Source organism: Melospiza georgiana, chromosome 5 (assembly GCF_028018845.1).
Source record: "Melospiza georgiana isolate bMelGeo1 chromosome 5, bMelGeo1.pri, whole genome shotgun sequence".
Lineage (NCBI taxonomy): Eukaryota > Metazoa > Chordata > Aves > Passeriformes > Passerellidae > Melospiza > Melospiza georgiana.
The window spans coordinates 57,348,919-57,367,688 of record NC_080434.1 but is presented as its reverse complement, the minus strand read 5'-3'; the positions used below and the strand labels follow the sequence as shown (position 1 = coordinate 57,367,688).

General features: G+C 39.6%; 1 protein-coding gene across 1 annotated transcript in view; it reads left to right on the top strand.

The window, feature by feature from the left end:
* EVC (EvC ciliary complex subunit 1) overlaps window positions 1-18,770 on the top strand; it is a 49,672-nt gene that overhangs the window by 16,394 nt on the left and 14,508 nt on the right. The window contains exons 10-12 of the mRNA XM_058024356.1: window positions 3,040-3,188; window positions 5,997-6,095; window positions 14,199-14,411. Coding sequence (XP_057880339.1) covers window positions 3,040-3,188; window positions 5,997-6,095; window positions 14,199-14,411 — 461 coding nt within the window. The remainder of the gene's footprint in view (window positions 1-3,039; window positions 3,189-5,996; window positions 6,096-14,198; window positions 14,412-18,770) is intronic.

The following is an 18,770-nucleotide window of genomic DNA, read 5'->3' as shown; positions in this document are numbered from 1 at the left end:
GCCTATCTGAAAAGTATACAGTCATATTAAAGTCTCAGCTGACTGACCCACTGATTTAAGGTTCTCCCCGTGTCATTTTGTATGTTACCTAACGCCCAGTGTTGAAAAATATAGCCCTATCTTCTCTGATAGGTGCTGTTTCAGGGCTCAGTGCCTCCCTTCAGCACTCACAGCAAATAATGGTAAACATTTAGTCAGAAGGAAAATAATGCAAACCAACACAATTTCCAGAACCATTTCTGCTATTTTTGAACGCATTTGAAGAAAATTGTCATAGCAAAATGGCATTAGGTTTAGAGTTCAGTGAACTGAATAGTCAGAATGAATGCAGTCTTGTTGCAGTACATTCTTGCTGCAGTGCTGTTCACTCACTTTGGGCCCAGTGGTGATAATTTGTGCCTTATCTCACGGTTATAAATTCACAGAATCCCAAAATGGTTAAGGTTGAAAGAACTTCTGGGGGTTGTATGGTCCACCCTGTCTGCTTAAGCAGGTTGAGCTGCTGTTGGTTGCCCAGGATCATGTTCAGACAGTTTCTCTCTCCAAGAATGGAGACTCCACCTGGGCCACCTGTCCCAGTGCTCAGTCATCCTCATGGTAAAAGGAACCTCCTGAGTTTCAGTTTCTGGCAGCTGTCTCTGGTCCTTTTGTTGGGCACAACAGAAAAGAATGGCTCTGTCTTCTTTGTACCCTCTCTCCAGGTGTTTCTATACTCAGGTTTATGTACTTAATACGCTGAGATCCCCCCTGAGCCTTCTCTTCTCCAGGCTGAGCAGCCCCAGCTCTCTGAGCTTTGTCTCATAGGGAACATGCTCCAGTCCATTCACCCTTGTGGCCCTTTGTTGAATTCTCTTCAGGATCTCCATGTCTCCCTTGTACTTGGCTGTGGAGCGCAGAACTCGACAAAGCACTCCAAGTGTGGCCTAGCCAGAGCTGAATGGAGGGAAAGGATCCCCTCCCTTTAGCTGCTGGTTTATGTTCAACCTGGTGTCCACCAGAACCCGAGGTCCTTTCCTGCCAAGCTGCTTTCCATCTGGACAGTCTCCATCATGTGCTTGTGCCTGAGGTTGTTCCTCCCCAAGTGCAGCCCTTCCATTGTTAAACTTCAGGGATTTGCATCAGCCCATTTCTCCAGCTTGACAAGTGCCCTGTGGATGGAGGTACAAGCATGTGTGGTGTATCAGCCACTCCTCCCATTTTTTGTGACCTCTGCAGACTCGCTAAATTTGCACTCTGCTCCATCATCCAGGTTATTAATGAACCTACTGAGCAGAATTGCATTCAGTATTGAGCCCTGTGAGTGCTGACTTCCAGGTGGACTTTAAGCAAGTTTTCAGTCCATCTTCCTGCTCATCCATCCTCTTCTCTGTGAGGATCTGTCAGGAGACTGCATTGAAAACCTGCCTGAAGTCAGGGTAGCCAATATCTACCACTCTTCTGTCATCTACTGAGCCAATTATTTCATCACAGAAAGTGCTGCAGACTTGATCCTCTTTCAGAGCATCTAGCTGTGTGAACAGTTTGCTGATATTCACAAATACATGCATATTGTGATATAGTTTCTTTCTTGGATATTTGTTTCTAAAACTGTCTGTGCCTAGTTCATAGTTTTCACATAGGTTCAGCCACCAACATTCTTTAAGCATAAATGGTTGTCTCTGGATGATTTTTTCCTTCTTTTTGTCAATTTTCCCTTTTTCCTAAGTAAAATACCTCTGTCAAGGTCTTTATTTTATGCAAAGTAGGTTTTTATAGTTATATATAGCTACATATTACAGCTGGTATGGCCTGTGCAGAAGAACATTATCAACCTTCTGGTTTTAGATAGAAATGAAATGTGCTTTAAAAAAATTATCTGGAGTGCAGCATTTATTCCAATAGAGCCTTATGTTGACCTTTCTTATGAGCTTCTAAATACAAAATTTAAACTGTACCTATAATTCACAGAGTACAAAGCCAGCAAGACTGTGCTCCTAGGGTACAAAATAAGGAAGTATTAAAGAATCAATAGTGTTTAAAACACTGCTACATTTATTTAAGTGATATTTTCATTACAGGCTTTTGGTGCACCTTCAAGTGTTCTGTCAGTGCATCATCAGCCTGTGGATAAACACAATAAATTAGCATGGAGAATAAATAACATTCCTGGTGCTGCAGTACTGTGCTCCTTTTGTTTCTCTACAAAATAATTTCTTGTAGTTAAAGCAGCTTGGTGTAGTGGCAGCACAGCAGCCACAGGTAACAGGTTCATTTGCATCCCCCTTTAGCTGCTTGTGTCAGGAGTGAAGTACTGCTCTGGGGCAGCGTAACTGAGGGAAATTAGTAAAATTTTTCTTAGGTGGACGGGCAATGAGACATGAAGTGGCAGAACATTTAAAGCAGTGATGGCACTCAGCAACCCAGGATGCAAATAGCCTTGTTAATATATGTATCACTTGGAGCTACAGGGGGAATGAAGTGGGGAGGAATTTGGTCCCAAATAGGTCCCATTAGTAGCACAAAATTGGAGGAACCTTGACAACTTTTACTGCAGGTTCTTGGATGAGTCACTTTAGAAGTCTGGTGTTTATGGGCTGCATGCCAGTTCAAACTAATCTGAACTAGCACTGCTTTAGACCTTTTCTCCCCACCATATGTTACTGCCCCTGTCCTTGCAGCAGCATTTGCATATCTTCAATTACGTCATGAGACACTTACTGACCTTCCTGAAGCAGGAGGGGGAGGTTTGGGGTGCTGCATGAGGCAATCTGTTTCTTGGACTAACACACTGCCTTTGCATAAACAGCAGCACCAGTGAAAGGGAGGGTGCAGGATGGTAGCAGTCCAAAAACTTGATAGATTTAAGTGCCATGTAACAATTTAGAAGTTCACTCTAAAAAGGCTATGGAGGTAAGAAGCAAATTTCAAATCTTGCATGGTGATTACTTGCCTATTTCACTCACTAACAGATCTCCACGAGCTTATGTTGTGTGACAGCAGCAGATGCTGCTTTCTCCCTGTGGAGTTGTGGTGCCTAATTGTTTGTGGTTGATGTTCCAGAGTGCATGCAGCAAAGTAAAGAGCTGATCTGGAAACGCCTGGAGTGCCGTGCCAAGAAGAAGGAAGAGTTCAAACGCAGACAGGAAGCTGAACAAAGGAGTCTCCTTAGCAAAACTTTTCTTACTGAAGATGTTCATCATTTTCTCAAGGTGAACAATTAAAAGCTTATTTTCCCTGTTCTATTAGTTTTTAAAGCCAAATGTATTGCAGATTTCTCCCAGTTCTGTAAAATTGGGAATTTTGTGTCCTTGTGAGAATTCTGTGTGGCAGCATAGGTGAACAGGGTCCGAGCCCCTGTTGCCATGGCTGTTCCTGCAGTGTTGGTGGTGTTGCTTTGGAAGAGAATGCCAATGGGGTTAATGCAAAATTATATGTTTCCTGGAAAACATGTTTTGCTTTGCTCTACTGTGTGTTTGCTTCAAGATAGGAAATACCTGGAGGAAAGTACCTAGCCTGTATTACAGAAGAAAACAGTCTGCACTGATCTAATTGCTTTTCTATGAGTGAGGTTACTGAGGCTCAAAAGATTTACCAAATTTCAGGGAAGTAGCGGAAAAACTAATTATGATCTCTGGCAGGATGCCTTAGAGAAGGTTTGCAGTTGATAATTTAATATGGTATACAATGGCCAGTGTAATGTTTTCGTGCTCATATTTTCTATAGGGATTTGTTGCTATTGTTCCAAATGAATATACAAAATCAGAGTTCTTAGCTGTAAATGCTGAGAGCTGCAGAATTCGAGTAACTGCTGAGAATTGCAAACCCAGGTTATTAAGAATTAAAAAAAAAATCAATACTCAATTTTCATGAAAATAAATAATTTAAGGTGAAAGTGGTTACATCCAGCAGCATTAAACTTTTGATGAAATCTAATAACTTAGATAAAATTATTGTATGAGAAGACCCAGATTCCAACTGCAGCAATCTATCAGAATTTATTGGTCTTAACATTGCAATTTTGCACCATGGGGCCATATTCTTTAATTATATTGTATGACTTGGATAAAGCAGTTACTATTTCTGTATGCACTCCTGCCTGGCACCACCTGACTCCAAAACGAGTAGAGCACTTTTTACACCTTTGGCTTTTCATAAAACCAAACTTGAGACAAATAATTCTGTCACACATTTTTGTAGCCAGTGTGCACTTGTGAATGTATTTTCCTTTTAGACATCATTGGACACTCTTGCACACATCCAAGATTCATTGAACAAAGCTTAAAAATTTTGCTGTAAGACCTCTTCCCTACAAAGGTAGAGCCACACAGCTTTCTGCAAGAGATGCTCTGTTCTGTACACCTGATGGGCAGATCATTAGTCTAGAGTTTAACTAAGCATGCTCAACAGCTTTCTGATAGGCTGAGCAGGGAGGGGCAGCTTGCACTTCATGCTCCAGGACAGAACACAGCTGAGTTTTAGGATTATGAAATGCCTATGTACAAATTAAGAAAGTCAGAAATGTAATTCTTTCTGCTACACAGTGGGAGAGTCTTTTGTCCCAGAACAGATGGGGTCTTAAGTGCAGAAACTCTTCAAAGAAAAGGAAAAATTTGTACCTGCAGCTCCCATGATTTGACTTAAATAGTTAAAAATAACTTAAATAGTCCAGTAATTATTTTGTTAGAACAATCCACTTGGCTCTGAGGAGCTATTTTAAGTTTGTTTCATAATTTCACAGCCATCCCAACAGTGAAGGAATTGGTTGCAAAGCCTCACCATGAGCCCAGAGCTGTACCCATCAAAAACACTTCTTTCCTCTCCCCCTTCACCTCATCAAGGGCTCACACCACCATGGTAGCAGCCTTGCCACTAACTGACCTTTCTGCTGAATTTTAAGTGGTTGCCGATTATGATGGTGGATTTTGCAATAAGCTTCATTCACATCAGATTGCTCTGAACACAAGTAGGGTGGTAACAATTGAGTTGCTGCAAATCTGATTTTTTTATGACAGAATGAGATATATAGTAAAGGTTAGAGTTCCTCTATCATTCTTTCTCCTTCATCTATGTTTCTGTTGGAAAAGGAGTTTAATTTTGTCCTTTACTGCAGAGAATACAGGAATGATCAATGAAGAACACAAACCATGAAGTGTCAGTTACAGTAATCAGTAATGGCTCTGCCTACCCATGATGGAAATACAAGTTATAGCAGTTAATTTGTCAACTTCTTTCATAAAGTGTGACTCCATGAAATGGGTGAACTTTCAAGTCTATCTCTACAAGAATGCTGAAGCATTTATGGGCGCTTTGGTCCTCTTTAGAAGAGCTCTATTGACATACTTAATGAAAAAAGACATATTTACCATGGGAGTTATAGGGAGCACTTGGCAGATTAAATCAAAATATGGAATATTTATGTATAATGCTACTCATTAGTCTATAGATTGAGGCAGTCTTTGTCTGTGAAATATAATTTTTCATGAGCCTGCCAACATGGTCACTGTCCTTACATGAAGAAAAAAATTGCTTCTCTCTTAAAACTGTGACCAAGGACTAAGTCAGGGCCAAATCATAGATCAGCCTTTTAGGAACCACCATGGGACATGGTGACCAACCCCAGTGCAAAATCCCTGTACAGTGTGATACAGCTACCACTCAGGTGTCTCAGGATGATGTCAGATGGCTGTTCTGCACCTTGTAGTAATGGCTATGATGTAGTGATATTCATACACTGGAAAGCAGGTTTCAAGTCAGATCATTTCACATGTTTTGTAGTAGTATTTACATACTATTTAGCCCCATATTGCTGAGGCTAAGAAATTTTATACTCAAGACTGGAAAAGCTCAAATTAAGGTGGTAAGGCAAGTTCCATTTCCCTCTGAGTTGTGGTTCCAGGTAAACAATTACTGTTGTAGTGATACGTGGGAAGAACATCAAGGAGGAAAAGGGAAGAATCACAAGGAAATTATTAAGATCTTTTCAGCTATTTAAATACACCTACTGTGTTTCTTTTTAGGCTTACCATGGGCTGCTGGAGAAACACAGGCAAGCACTGTGGGATCTGGAGGAGGAGGATGACTGTGAGAGCACAGAGGCTGTTGCTAATCTCTACAAGGTGCCACTTCTAATGATAAGTGTCATTTGCTAAATTAATTTTGAAGATTACCTAACCCCACTAAAGGTCTTGGGGTAAGATTGGGGAATTGCAGGAAGGATCACCTCCAGGAATTACAGCTCCAGAAGGCTAGGCTGACAAAGCAGAAGATGGAGTCAGGACAGTCTTCTATATTAGCTTACCTTTTCCATTATCTTCCCAAAACACTGTTTCCTAACTTCTTATTAGTCAGAAAATGCCTGCATGGTCTGCCAAAACATGCTGCCCAGGTTGCTGACAAGGCTGCAGTAGTGTTGAGAGCATACAATGTCATTACTACGGGAGGGAGATTTCATTTATGTGGCATAATTATCTCTTTTGCACTGTTGCTGGATGATACTGTTCTAAGTGAACTTCACTACATCTCCAAACACAATCTTTTCATTCATTTCTCACAGAAATTTTTTTTTAATTCTAGTTAGTTCCCTGAAATAGGTTCGGATCTTTGGTGTAAGTAATATTTTTATGCTTCTTTTTCTTACTGATTTGGAAAATTCTAGGTGCTTCATGCTTTTGCATCATCTTTAATTATTTTCTGTCTATGCAGAATAAATATGATAATATGACCTGTCTGGTGAAGCTCAAAACCATGGTCAGTAGTGACCCTTAATTAGGCTGGAACTAATCACTTTCAGCTCAACAGGATCCTTGTCATGATTAATTATGACCAGATAGGGATATTCTGGAAACTTGTGGTCCCTATCACATACAGCTAATATAACCATACAATCTCAGTTAGCAGTAGTCCACATGCACTTTTTCAAATTCATTTGATAAAAAAATAAAGCCAGTGAATCAGAGGAGATAAATGCACAAAGCTGTGTAATATAAGAAAAATCAACGTTTGCTGATATTACTGTACTCAGTTCATGATCCATAGTTACTAACTTCTCCATCCCCTTCCTCAATTCATGTGAAGTCTGTAGACTAAACAACTTTTTTTTGTTTTATCTTACAGAGTTCCTCCCCATTTGTGAAATTATATTGCTTTCCTTTATTTTGTACTCTACTTTAGTTACACTAAGACAGGACTGAAAATCTTATTTCTTTCAGTAATAAGCTAAGTTTTCTTTCCCACTAAAGAAAATAGGTTTGGATAAAATAAGTTTTTCTAGAATTGCCAGGTTGCCAGGAGAGCTGCACAAACTTGAACTCTGCCAGTTCACTGAGCTCTAGGCCATTATATTCCATATTGCAGCTGCTCTCCTATGACTGGACCCAAACACTGCCAGACATTAAAAACTGCAGATACTGTGATCCAACTGGCATCTGTTAAATGAGCATCCACAAATCTTTATTCCACTTTCTTTTTTCTGCAATAAAACATTTTTACTGTGATATTTCATATAATGAGCAACTACACTTTCTCCCCTTAACCCCAAATACAGATCCTATGAACTGTTTTAAGAGAGGAGGCTGCTTTTGAATATACCTAATAAGCTAGGAAGAAGAGATAATACAAATGGGCACAGCCCCACTGAAGTTAAATGGGGCTGTGCTGACTTCTGCAGCTGAGGGCATTGCAGTGGTTGCATGTTTTCCATAACCAGGGGCATAAAAGCAAAAGTGGGCTTGCTGTTTTAGGAAGTGCAGCATGCACAAGCACAAGTCTTTCCCTGGGCAGCAGAACTTTGCCTCTTCACTTATTTGCTCCAGGTTTGTTATAGGAAGAAGCTGCTGCTGCTGTTGGGAGAGGCAAGGCAGCGATGGGAAGATGACAGGGATTTGGGATCCTCCCCAGTGCAGTTGTGTGGCTGCAGCTCAAGTAGAGTTGAATAAGTAGGCATTAACTAATTCTCATTGCTTGGGTACCAGCCAGCCTCACATGGCAGCAGTCAGCTCTGTGCTACACAGCTATGTCCCCACTGGGTTTGCCCCATAGTCCTGTGTAGAACCAGCTAGTCTGGGCATTTGTGTAAACACTGCAAAGCCTGATGTTGCCTTTCCACTGGATCTGCGCTCACTGAAGCTTAACTGACAGTCATTTGCCTTGCAAATGGAGAAGCTGAAACATGATCTCAATGAAAAAGGTGATGTTAAAATATAAGAAAGAGGTCACCATGTGGCTGGGGAGCCAGTGAGTACTCTCAGGACAGAAGAAAAGTTGTTACTAACCTCTAAGTGCCACTCCCTTGTGGAAGATCCTTAGCTTGTTCTCACAGTGCTCTTCTAAGCCCTTATCAAATTTCTATGTCTTTTCCATTTTTTCATTTTTCGCCCTTTAAACAGATCAAGATAGATTTATATAACCCCCTAGCACTAGGGAAGTCTGTGTGCTACAGTACATGGAAGAATTATCCAAATTGGTGAATAAATATGTAAAAATTCAATGATCTGGAAGCTGAGTGTGTTTGCATAGAATAATTGAGTAGGTTTGTTTTGTGTACGCATGAATAAATCAATTAAAATGATTTAACCAAGGTCAATGGAATCTGTTGATGCCTGAGTGAATGAATGAGTTACATTTGGAGGATAGTGTAGGACTTTTCAGCCACACTAGTGGATTAAAAGAGTGTGCTGTAGGTGAATAGTCAGTGTCGAGACACAGGTTCCATAACTAGTTTTTGAAATGTGTGTTGAAGAATGAGGGTAAATGATTTTGATTATCACAGTATATCATAACTGAAGGAAAAATTGTGCAAAGATAATTGAATGGATCAGCTTAATATTTTCGTGAACAGGATCTGCACAGTTATCCTGTATACAAGAGATTTTGTGCTGTTTTAACCATAATTTTCCATTACATGTTAGCAATAACACACCACCCACCCCACTCCCTGCCCCCTATGTCAATCCAGTCTCAAGTTTAACATATCAGATAATCACCAACATTTAATATTTTCCCTCTTTTTTCTTTTGGTTGTTGTTGTTGTTTTTGTGTGAACGACCTGTGTATTTCAGTAGGGAAAAGAGAAGTGAAGAGGTTGGAGGATAACACTACTATTAAGAAAATAGACATGCAGATTGCACAAAGGAAATCAATTTACAGCTAGTAATGTACTGGTAATTAACCATTACATAGTACATGGTAAGATAGGTCTTTTTCTTCTGCCTTAATTTCAAAACCATAAAAGCACTATTTATTGTCATTTATAATTCCCCTTTGCTGATAGCCATTCACCAGAATGATGTTATTTAATTTGGCTTGGGAATAAAATGCACAAAAATTTAGACTAAAAGCTGTTGAGTCATGAGTGTTATCAATGAGCAAGGCAGTAGATATTTTTTGAATGAGTAGACATAAATGTGAGTTTGAGGAAAAGGGTTTGATTTTGTCTGTTGTTAATAAAAGGGAGAAAAAATATTTTTGACAAGATAAAAAGAGGAGATTCTCAGAGACTTACTCTTCCATTACTTTCCTTATGTAATTTTGTTAATATGAGATATGGTTGGGGATGCTGGACTGCATTTTTGGGTACCAAGAGCTGGCATCTTTTTAGAAGGAATCAGTTTGTCTCAGGTGGAAATCCCTATCAAGAGACCTCCACCTCCAAAACTCACTTTTGAAATTTTTGCCCTGTAACTTACCCCAAAAATACAGCATCATCTGATAGATTAAATCTGTGAGCTCATACCATGGGAGCCCATTCTAATTCTGGATTTGAGCACTATTAGTTTTGTTTTGGTTGCTTCAGTCAAAGCTGATACAAGATGTCTGATGGGGTAGCCTTCATTCTGAAGTCTTCCTCTTGCCTTACTGCATAAGAAAATGGATTTTACCACTATACAGGTTCACAATTGGCTAATAGATCTCGTGAGGGACATAACCTCATCCACAAAGGCATATTTCTAAAAAAGGAGTACCAAAAGAGAAGATTGAAACTGCCTCCTGAATAAATCAAAGACCAGTGAGGGGGCAAGACTGAAATTTCAATTGACCTCCATTTTAAATGTGTGGAAATCAAGCAGTGGATCTTTTTTATTAACTTGTGCAAAGGATGACTTCAATGTCACTGTGCTTTTTTGATGTTAGGATGCTTAAAAGCAGGTAGAGTTTTCATTGTCCAATTGACTTTCCAGAATTCTTCACAAGGAAGAGAGAAGTACATGCATCAGCTTTTCCCTGTTTTGAGTGGTGTGTCTTCTGAGACTGTACTGAATCTCAGTATCTGCTGAGTGATGTGAAGTATCTTCTAGTGGCCAGTGGTGTGTGTGTCCAGTGTCCCAGAATTTTTGATGTATTTATGGGATGTATGATCCGAGTAACAAATCTCTGTCCTTTGTAAGACACAATATGGTTTGGGAGATGAATCTTTTACCTCTTAACCAAGTGTCCTAGCCCCTGAGCTTCTGGGGGCACATGCAGCAGTGGTCCACAGCTTTGACCAGATACTTGATTCCTTCAATAAAATGTTCTATCACAAGTTAACAAGTAGTTGTGCAGTTGCCTCTTTGAGATAATATATACTTTTCAGTGGCTGGCATGTAAAAGAAAGTACAACCAACCTTTCTAAATACATTTTCCTGCTTCACAATTTCACTATTTACTCATTTATATGTAGGAACCTTTTAATCTTTTAGGTTTAAGGGGGAGAATTAATATTGTTCTTTGAGTGAAATCTGATAAGCTATTTATTTCCCCTGGTTTTTGAAAAAATTATATATTCAATGCCTTATTTAAAATACAGATGCACTCAGCATTCTAATCTAAGCCCATTTTATTTCCATGTGTACCCCATGGTATTTCTTTATGCTTGATGGATTTCTCTGGGGATTTTTTGAAAAGCTTTGAGATTGACTGCCAGGTACTACAAACAGGTTCATTCAATACTGCAATCAGCTATTCTATTAATAGAATCAATTTGAATAAATTTCACCAAGTCAAAACTCTAAAAACAAGAGATGGCATATCAGGAAGCTTGTAAAAATATTTGTAGAGGCTCTAGTCCAAAATAAGATCCTGGAAGAAGTACTGATTTTCCTTTTCTTTCCTGTGGAAAATAACTTTTGCAATACATAGTGTGCCATCCCTGCTCACAGACAGACTTTATTGCAGTTTGAAATCAAGTACATTCCTTAGAGTACAAACAGTTTTGAACTATTTTGTTAGCTTGAGTCGCTGGGTAGAATTCAATCACATTTGCAATCTTTCCTAAATGTAGACTTAGTATTTCCCCTCCCAACTTTTTAAAGGCCATTTTGCCACATTTTTTAAGGGCTGCATTAAACAGCATGGCCACTGTGTTGTCCCTGTGGTGTGGCCTCTGGGTGCAGCATGCTGTCCTCTTAGGTCTGGCATGCAAGGGCTGCCTGGGCTCTGATGTCCATGTGCTTGTCACATTAATAAGGTGATATAGATAAGTAATTCTGTTGGAACATGACCTAACCACATTTTTCTTCAGTCCCTGTCCCCACTGTGGTAGTGCCAAAGGTGAGCCTACAGTATAATTTGAAGGTGCGAGGGGTACAGGCAGAACAAAATGTCATCGACAACAAGGAACAAAATACCATATTTTTGTTCTGTGCAAAATATTTCATAGCAAATAATAACACAGAGCTGTGAGCGTGCCAGGGAAACGCTATCAGTTCCTCAGCAAAATAGGTTTAAAAGGGATTTAGCTGCCATTGTTTGAGAATAGAATTCCTTAACACCCTGCCTGAGATCTTTTGATCTACTACAGTAGAAATGCCACAGACTCCTCTAGACTCCTTCTGAACTGTTTCAGACCAAATAGAAATTCTTATATCACTGAACACCCAGTAAAGGCAGGAGAATTAATATGTCCTGAAAGGCTGGTAAAGCTCAGAGGAGAGATTACAAAGATAGAGCCATTATTCTTTAAATGTTGTATGGGATATTTAGATTAGAAGTGCAGTATCTTTGAGTTTATGTTAAACCTGAGAACTTTGGGTCTTGGATTTTAAATTAACAGCAGAAGAGAGAATTCAAGTAAATCATTTGGCACTGCTTTTGGCAAATTAAGCCAGGCCTACAACTTCACAGATTATTAAGATGGTATAAATCATGCCTCTTGTTGTAATAGGAACTTGTAATATAATAGTTAAGGAGTAGGGGCAATAATCCTTCAGCACAGGATACACCTGTGTAGCAAATGCTCCCCTAATGATGTGGTCATGTCTAGATTGTGAGCAATCACTAGAAATGGGAAAAGTATTATCAGAAGTTACATATTATGTTGGGTCTTTGACTAGTAGTTCTCATACTTACATCCATCAATAATTTCCAAAAAGCTGTAGTCCAATTTGCAAGAATTTAGAATACTTTGAGATTAAAGAAAGCCAGTGGGAGCTGGATTCTGAAAAATCCTTCCTTCTGTAAACAGGTAAGAGAGTGGAAAGAGCTGAGACAGCTCATTTCAAAGGTGTAGTGAGCATGTTTTTTAGTGTTGTGCCTCATTTTTATCCATAAGAAGAGGTTACTGCTGGGAGCTGTTAAGCTATTTATTGTTTGTGAAACAGCTAATTAATATGGTGATTAGCATCCTAGAGGGATCATAGGAGGAAAATAATAATTTAGTACTCAGTGCACAGCTTGTTTATTTTACAATAAATTAGAAATATTAAAATATTTTTCAGAAATCAATCAGTTCAAAGGATATTTACAAAGCTAAACATGGAACAGATAAAGGTGCTGTGAAAACATTACATAAACCCCAAATGTATCATTATGGGGGCACAGAACTATATTTCATATTCAACCTAAGTTCTGGTCTTTATTTCTTGAGTTCTTGTCCTTGCACTTTTTTTATTATTATTTTTTAGTATTTTGTATTTTATAATTCAATATCTAGCAGTTGGAATGGGCTCTTACACAGTAGTACATTATAGCAGTATATGCCCTCCCCCAAAAAAAATTCCACTAGAACTTCTGTTGTCTGTGAGCTGCAGACAAGCATATTTCACATCTAGGTAAATATCTCTGTGTTTCTGTTGAGAGGTTCTATATTTTGATCATCTAAGAAACTGTAATTCAACCTGTATTTAAAAGAAGGCAGCATCTAGAAGACCTGACTTGTTCTTTTAATAGGAAGCCTTCAGAGAGTTTTAGAAACATGATCAGTATTTTAAAGAAAATAAAGAAAGATCTGTGTTTCCAAGAGGGTTAACACTGGTTTGCAATGAAAGCAAGCCCAGCTAGGCAGTAAGGCTTCTTGGACTGGTAGGATCAGGAATACTGCTCATCATATATAGATAAAATAGAAATAGCTCATCATCCTGTGGGAATACTGCAGTGCCTGTGTGACTTTCCAGTGTGGTTTTGTTCCCTTTTCAGCTGGGAAAGCTACCTGTCCCCACTCCTGCCCAGAAATGATCTCAAATGGCGTGTAGTTTGCCAGCACAGCTCCTGTCACCACTGTGCATTTAACAGTGAAACTAGAGCTGAGTTTTTAGCTTGGATGCCATCTGACTAAATCACCCCAACACTTCTTGTGAGTGAAACAGTCTCAGCAACTTAAAACTATTCATATGGGACTGGTTTCATTAAAACCACCAGAAGATGTTTGTTTTCCTAGGCTTGAAACTATTCTGCATCAGGATGAATTTGACTAATTCTGTTCTTCAAGCATTAAAGAGTGTCATACATTGAAGTACCAACTACTGACATGGCTAATGTCACTTTTGTCTAGCTAAATCCATACCATCCTTTTTAACTCTTCCCTCTTTCTTCATTCATTTCATATCGGCACCTGAGAAAATGTGCCTACAAGGTGTTGTGCTACACCAGATTGTTTCCACAGCCACTTTCAAAATAGGTGTTTTTATAACACATCTCCATAGTAAAACAAGATATTCTTTTCTACTGCAGTCATATGTGAGCAACACTTAGGGCACAGGGACTCATGTGCTCTTGCCACTGTTGCATTTTAAATGCCTTGTGTAGCTTGAACCAAAACATTTTGTTGTTCCTTTTACAAAATCTGGTCCTTTTCACTCAAGCCTTAGGGGCATTGGATTTTAGCTCTAGGATTTGGACACCAGCCCAGTGTATTCACATGGTTCCCTCACTGGCATCAATTGTGGAACATGCAGGGGAACAGCTCCAAAGGGCTGAGGGTTCACTTTGTCACCTGTTTCTCTCTGTCCTCTCTGTGCCTCTCTTAGGAGCTGTACTCTAAGGCTTCCCATGCTTTAACAGAGTTGGTGACAGAGCTATTTCTTCAGACCCTTCCTGCGGTGACCAGCCTCTCTGTAAAAGAATGTGAGCTTCTGAAGGAGGAATGGCAGGAGAATTTGGTCCCTCAGCTGGAGAAATGGGAGAATCACCGCCAGAGACACTGGAAGCTTTTCCAGGAGCAGCTACTGCAAGAAAAAGAAGTAAGATCCATGTTATGCTTTGAGATCTCAGTGTCTTAAAAATGGGATACAGGAAAAAATTATCAAGATACTTATCTGTGGAAGTGTTTAGTGTATAATTATATAGCCTGGTCCAGACACAACTCTAGGCTGAGGAGGAGCAGTCTTATCTGTAGCATGGAGTGAATATGTATGCTGTGCATGTAGGCTTGCATAGAGGAGTCAGAGAGTAATTACTGAACATCTGTCCACAGTGTTTGACAGCTTTGTCAGCACATAAACACTTTCTGGCAAGGCTGCTCTCTGATGTCCTCAGCTCTTGGCATCTACAGAAACACTTCAAAAAAAGCTTCACCGGGTCTGTTTGGAGAGGGTACATATAAATACAGTTTACAGGCAAGAAAGCCTTGCGATGATAAATATTTCTTACTTATTTTTATGTATTAATACTGTAATAACTGGAAACATATGATATGTCCTTTTATAAACTTACTCTCTCTGCAAAGGTGGAAAAACACACATTCACCTTTCCTGCTCTGTGTGTGTGCCCACCATAGGGGGCATTGACACCAGAGGAGAAAACAAGAGTAGGGTGAGACAGGTGTCTTTAGCATCAGACTGGGGCTCAAATATGCCTTCAGGTTATTCATGCAGTCCTGTGTCACTGTTAACACTGCTTCTAACACAGCTTTGTCAAAGAAAGACCTCCTCTATTCAAAAGTGTGTCCTTTCCTAAATGTTGTGTGCTGCAATGTACAGAGTAATTGGATGTTCTTAAATAAAAGGTTGGCAGTTTTCTTTAACACTGGCAGAATCATACTTTCCCTTGCCCTCATTCTGCAAAGTGTCTAGACAATCCAGTACATTGTTAATGAGGTACTGAGCAAGGCCCTAATTATTGCAAACTGCATTAAGGTGTTCAACATTTTCACCCACTCACTTTTAGGATTCTGCTGTAAAACACTGTGATTCAGGAAACTGTGGGCTCCCTACTAAATCTGGTAGGGTTGTTTCTAACCAGTAGGTTTAGAACACCCTTGGTGATACAAAAGTAAAATTTTTCATTGAAAACATTGAGACATTTTCTTTTTTTCTTCTATATTTTACTTAATCTGGAGTTATGCGACATGCACCTTGCTGATCTTTTAATATTTCCATTATTCTAACTGACCTACTTTGAAAAACAATTCTGTTTTTCTGGTTTGGTGTCACAGGGCTATATAACAAACTAAACTAAATTGTGCTTGGGACCAACCACTGATGCCAGTGAGTCTGCTCACATGCTCAGTTACATTGATATGTACAGGTATGCCAAAATCAAACAGTAAATGCCAACTGTTGGTTGGCATTTACTGTTTGATTTTGGCATACCTGTACCTTCTGTGATTAATGAAACAATGCCTGACCTCAACTTTTTTTTAAATTATTTTGCTCCTTTTAATCAAGGATTAGATTAGAATACCTGACTTGTCAAGTTTAAACCTTGCTGTTGATTTTCACATTCATCCAGGGTGCACAAATTACCTGTCCTTGTATGTGCATGGCTTGGGCAGCTTGGCCTGGCAGGTGAACCACAAGCACACCTTGTAGCACACAGAGCCCTCAGCAATGTGGTGGATTCACTGTCACAGAAAAACACAGAGAAGCAGGAGGTTTGGTGTGCAACTTGTGAATAATACCATGTCAGAAAGCACATTAGGGCACCTCTGCTGTGTGCCTTCCACTGTCCCATTGAACCTCAGCCATGGTTCAGGGCTGGAGGGGATGTGTTTAACAAACAAGAGACTCCCCACAGAGGGGAGACATCTCAAGTCTGATGTTTTGGTCCAAAATGCTGTTTGTACATTCCTCTGTTGCTATCATTGGGCACACTGTTGAGTGGAGAAACCATACCCTGGGAATTGTTCTCAAAGGATTTAAAGGATTAGTTCATCTCCAGCACTCAGCTGCTAGATAATGGGTCTCTGGGCAGCACTGTGTGGTGGATTCATTGTATGTGAATTCAGGTGTTCTGGTCATGCCCAAGCACAGCTTGTTTAAATTATTAAATTGACTTTCCCTCACTTTGTGTACCCTAGCATGCATAATGTAAAGGAGATGACTTCCTAGCTGGGAAAAAAATTAAAATAAAATAATAAAGGGTTTTCTGACATCATTAACAGTAATTACTGAGATATAGAGCTATAGAGGAATTAACTTAGCAGTGACAGAGCTCTCCCATTGGTCTCTGAGTCATCAGCACTGCAGCTGGGCTTTATTCAATACAAAAATTCAATACAAAAAGTGACAGACAGAGCTGTCCTAAGAACAAGTGATTCTGCAGGATAAATTCCAAGAAGAGATAAGAGTTTCTTATAGTGAGAAATTCGTCTTAGGATTCCTCGAGACAATATTCTGTGCAGGAGCCTAAGTGCCTTTTTTAACTTAATGCTTGTGGCTTTTTGGAAGGGATTTGAACTGGAAAAAAATCTGCTTTATCTCCAAAGAGAGCATGCAGGGAGATAACTATTCCACCAAAGCTAGGCTGGCAAATTTTCATGAGTCTGAAAAACATAATAATGCATTATATTGTGTTCAAATGCAATGTGCATTTCTTGTCCCTTTCCTACTATAAAACAGCAGCACGAACATTTTAGCAATAAGCTGACATTCGCATCCTACAAAAAGGAACACTTGGTTTCTACCTTAAGAAGAGATATTGGACACTTGTGCCAGATGATTATGTCATTTGGGAGAGCCCATAGATGTTAGAGTTCTGGGTTTGACAAAAGATCCATAAATCCACAGTCATATTGTCAGGTCTTTTAAGTTGTCAGGCATTTTGCAGCAGAAGATATGTCTTTCATTTGCCTCTTGATAAATGTGCTGTGCTGGGAGTTACAGTTATCTGCTTTACAGGCTTGGGAAGTCTTAACATCAGAAAACTTTTCACTAGGGAATTTATGTGTGCTTTCCAAAGTGGCTCTAAAAGACATTTTTCCCTTTTACTCGAACCACTTTTTTAAAATGATCTTTCCTAGCATTTATACGTGTCTGGAATATGATGTCCTTTGGGTGAAAAGAAATACTTTTACAACTGATAAGAAAAAAAATCAGTTCCATATACAGCTTTGCCTTCTAGGCTTGAGGATATGAGTGAGGCAAATGGGAGTAAATGACTAGTGAAAATAAATTTTAAGCATTTTCCCACATAGTCCCTAATTCATGATTTCTGTAGAGAGCAGTTCCAGGGAGCAGCCTCCTGCACCAGGCTGAGACTCACTTGGCAGTCAGTGTGCATCGCACCCCATCTACAGGCCGAGACAGGGAAATCACTTTCCTTTCATTCCCTGAATAATCTGTGCTAAAGGTGTCAAAACAGAAAGGAGAGGCATATTCCTCACCTTTATTGCCAGAGAGTAATACTTAACTTCAGCAGCGCTTCAGAAGATCTTGTAATGCACCTATGACTGAGAAGCAAAATATTTGGAAGCCTACAGAATAAAAATGGGATGAGATTTCCATCCATTCCCAAATCCTTGCTTGTTACCCAGAAAGTTGAACTGGCCCCTGATTACCAGTTTTGACAGGGTGGGCATTTTATCACTTCTCTGGTTAATTTTTTCATAGCTACTGGAATAACACTTCAAGAAGCCAGACATTCCTTAAAGCTTTACTCCCTCAATTACCATACTTTTGTCACTGGTTTTTCTGGTTGAATACAGGGATCAGAGAGCCTGAGCCACTAAGTTTGTGCAGCAGCATGGGTTTGTCCCCTCCATCCAACCTATCTCTGAGCAAAGTGAGGCTGTTCCCAAGAACAGGAGCTTGGAGATGTGCCTGCTGACTTGATCCAACAGTGGAGTGTGGGTGTAAGCACAAAGCCTGACCGTGACACCTGACCTGAAGAAGTTTTGAAAAAGTTTCTCTTTTGCTGGTTTTCAGCCATATGCCAGCGGCCTCAACATTCCCAGAGAATATTTGCTGTCACATTTCTGCCTCTGTGTGAGGTGTTCCTGTATTTTGGAGGTGGAAAATACCCAGCTCTGCTAGCCCCATGCCAGTGAGCTGCCTAGGTGTTGTTTCCAATTAAACATACAATGTCCTGTTTATTCCAGCTGATCCTTTCTATCTTAATCATCTTCCTAATGGTCTTTTTGAGACAAAACACTGGTTTAGTATTTATCTAATTCTCAGTCTTCCTTGTTTATCCTTTCATCATAAATGTCTAATGATTCCCCTTCCTTTCCTCTTGTTCTCTTACTACTTACATGACTGAGGTACTTACAGTGTTCAGCTTAATAACTGTTTGCTGGAGGAATTTCTGCTGTATTCTCAGTTTCCCATTGGTCTCAGGGAGGTGCAGAATCATTTTATAAATTCTACATATGGACTACCTCA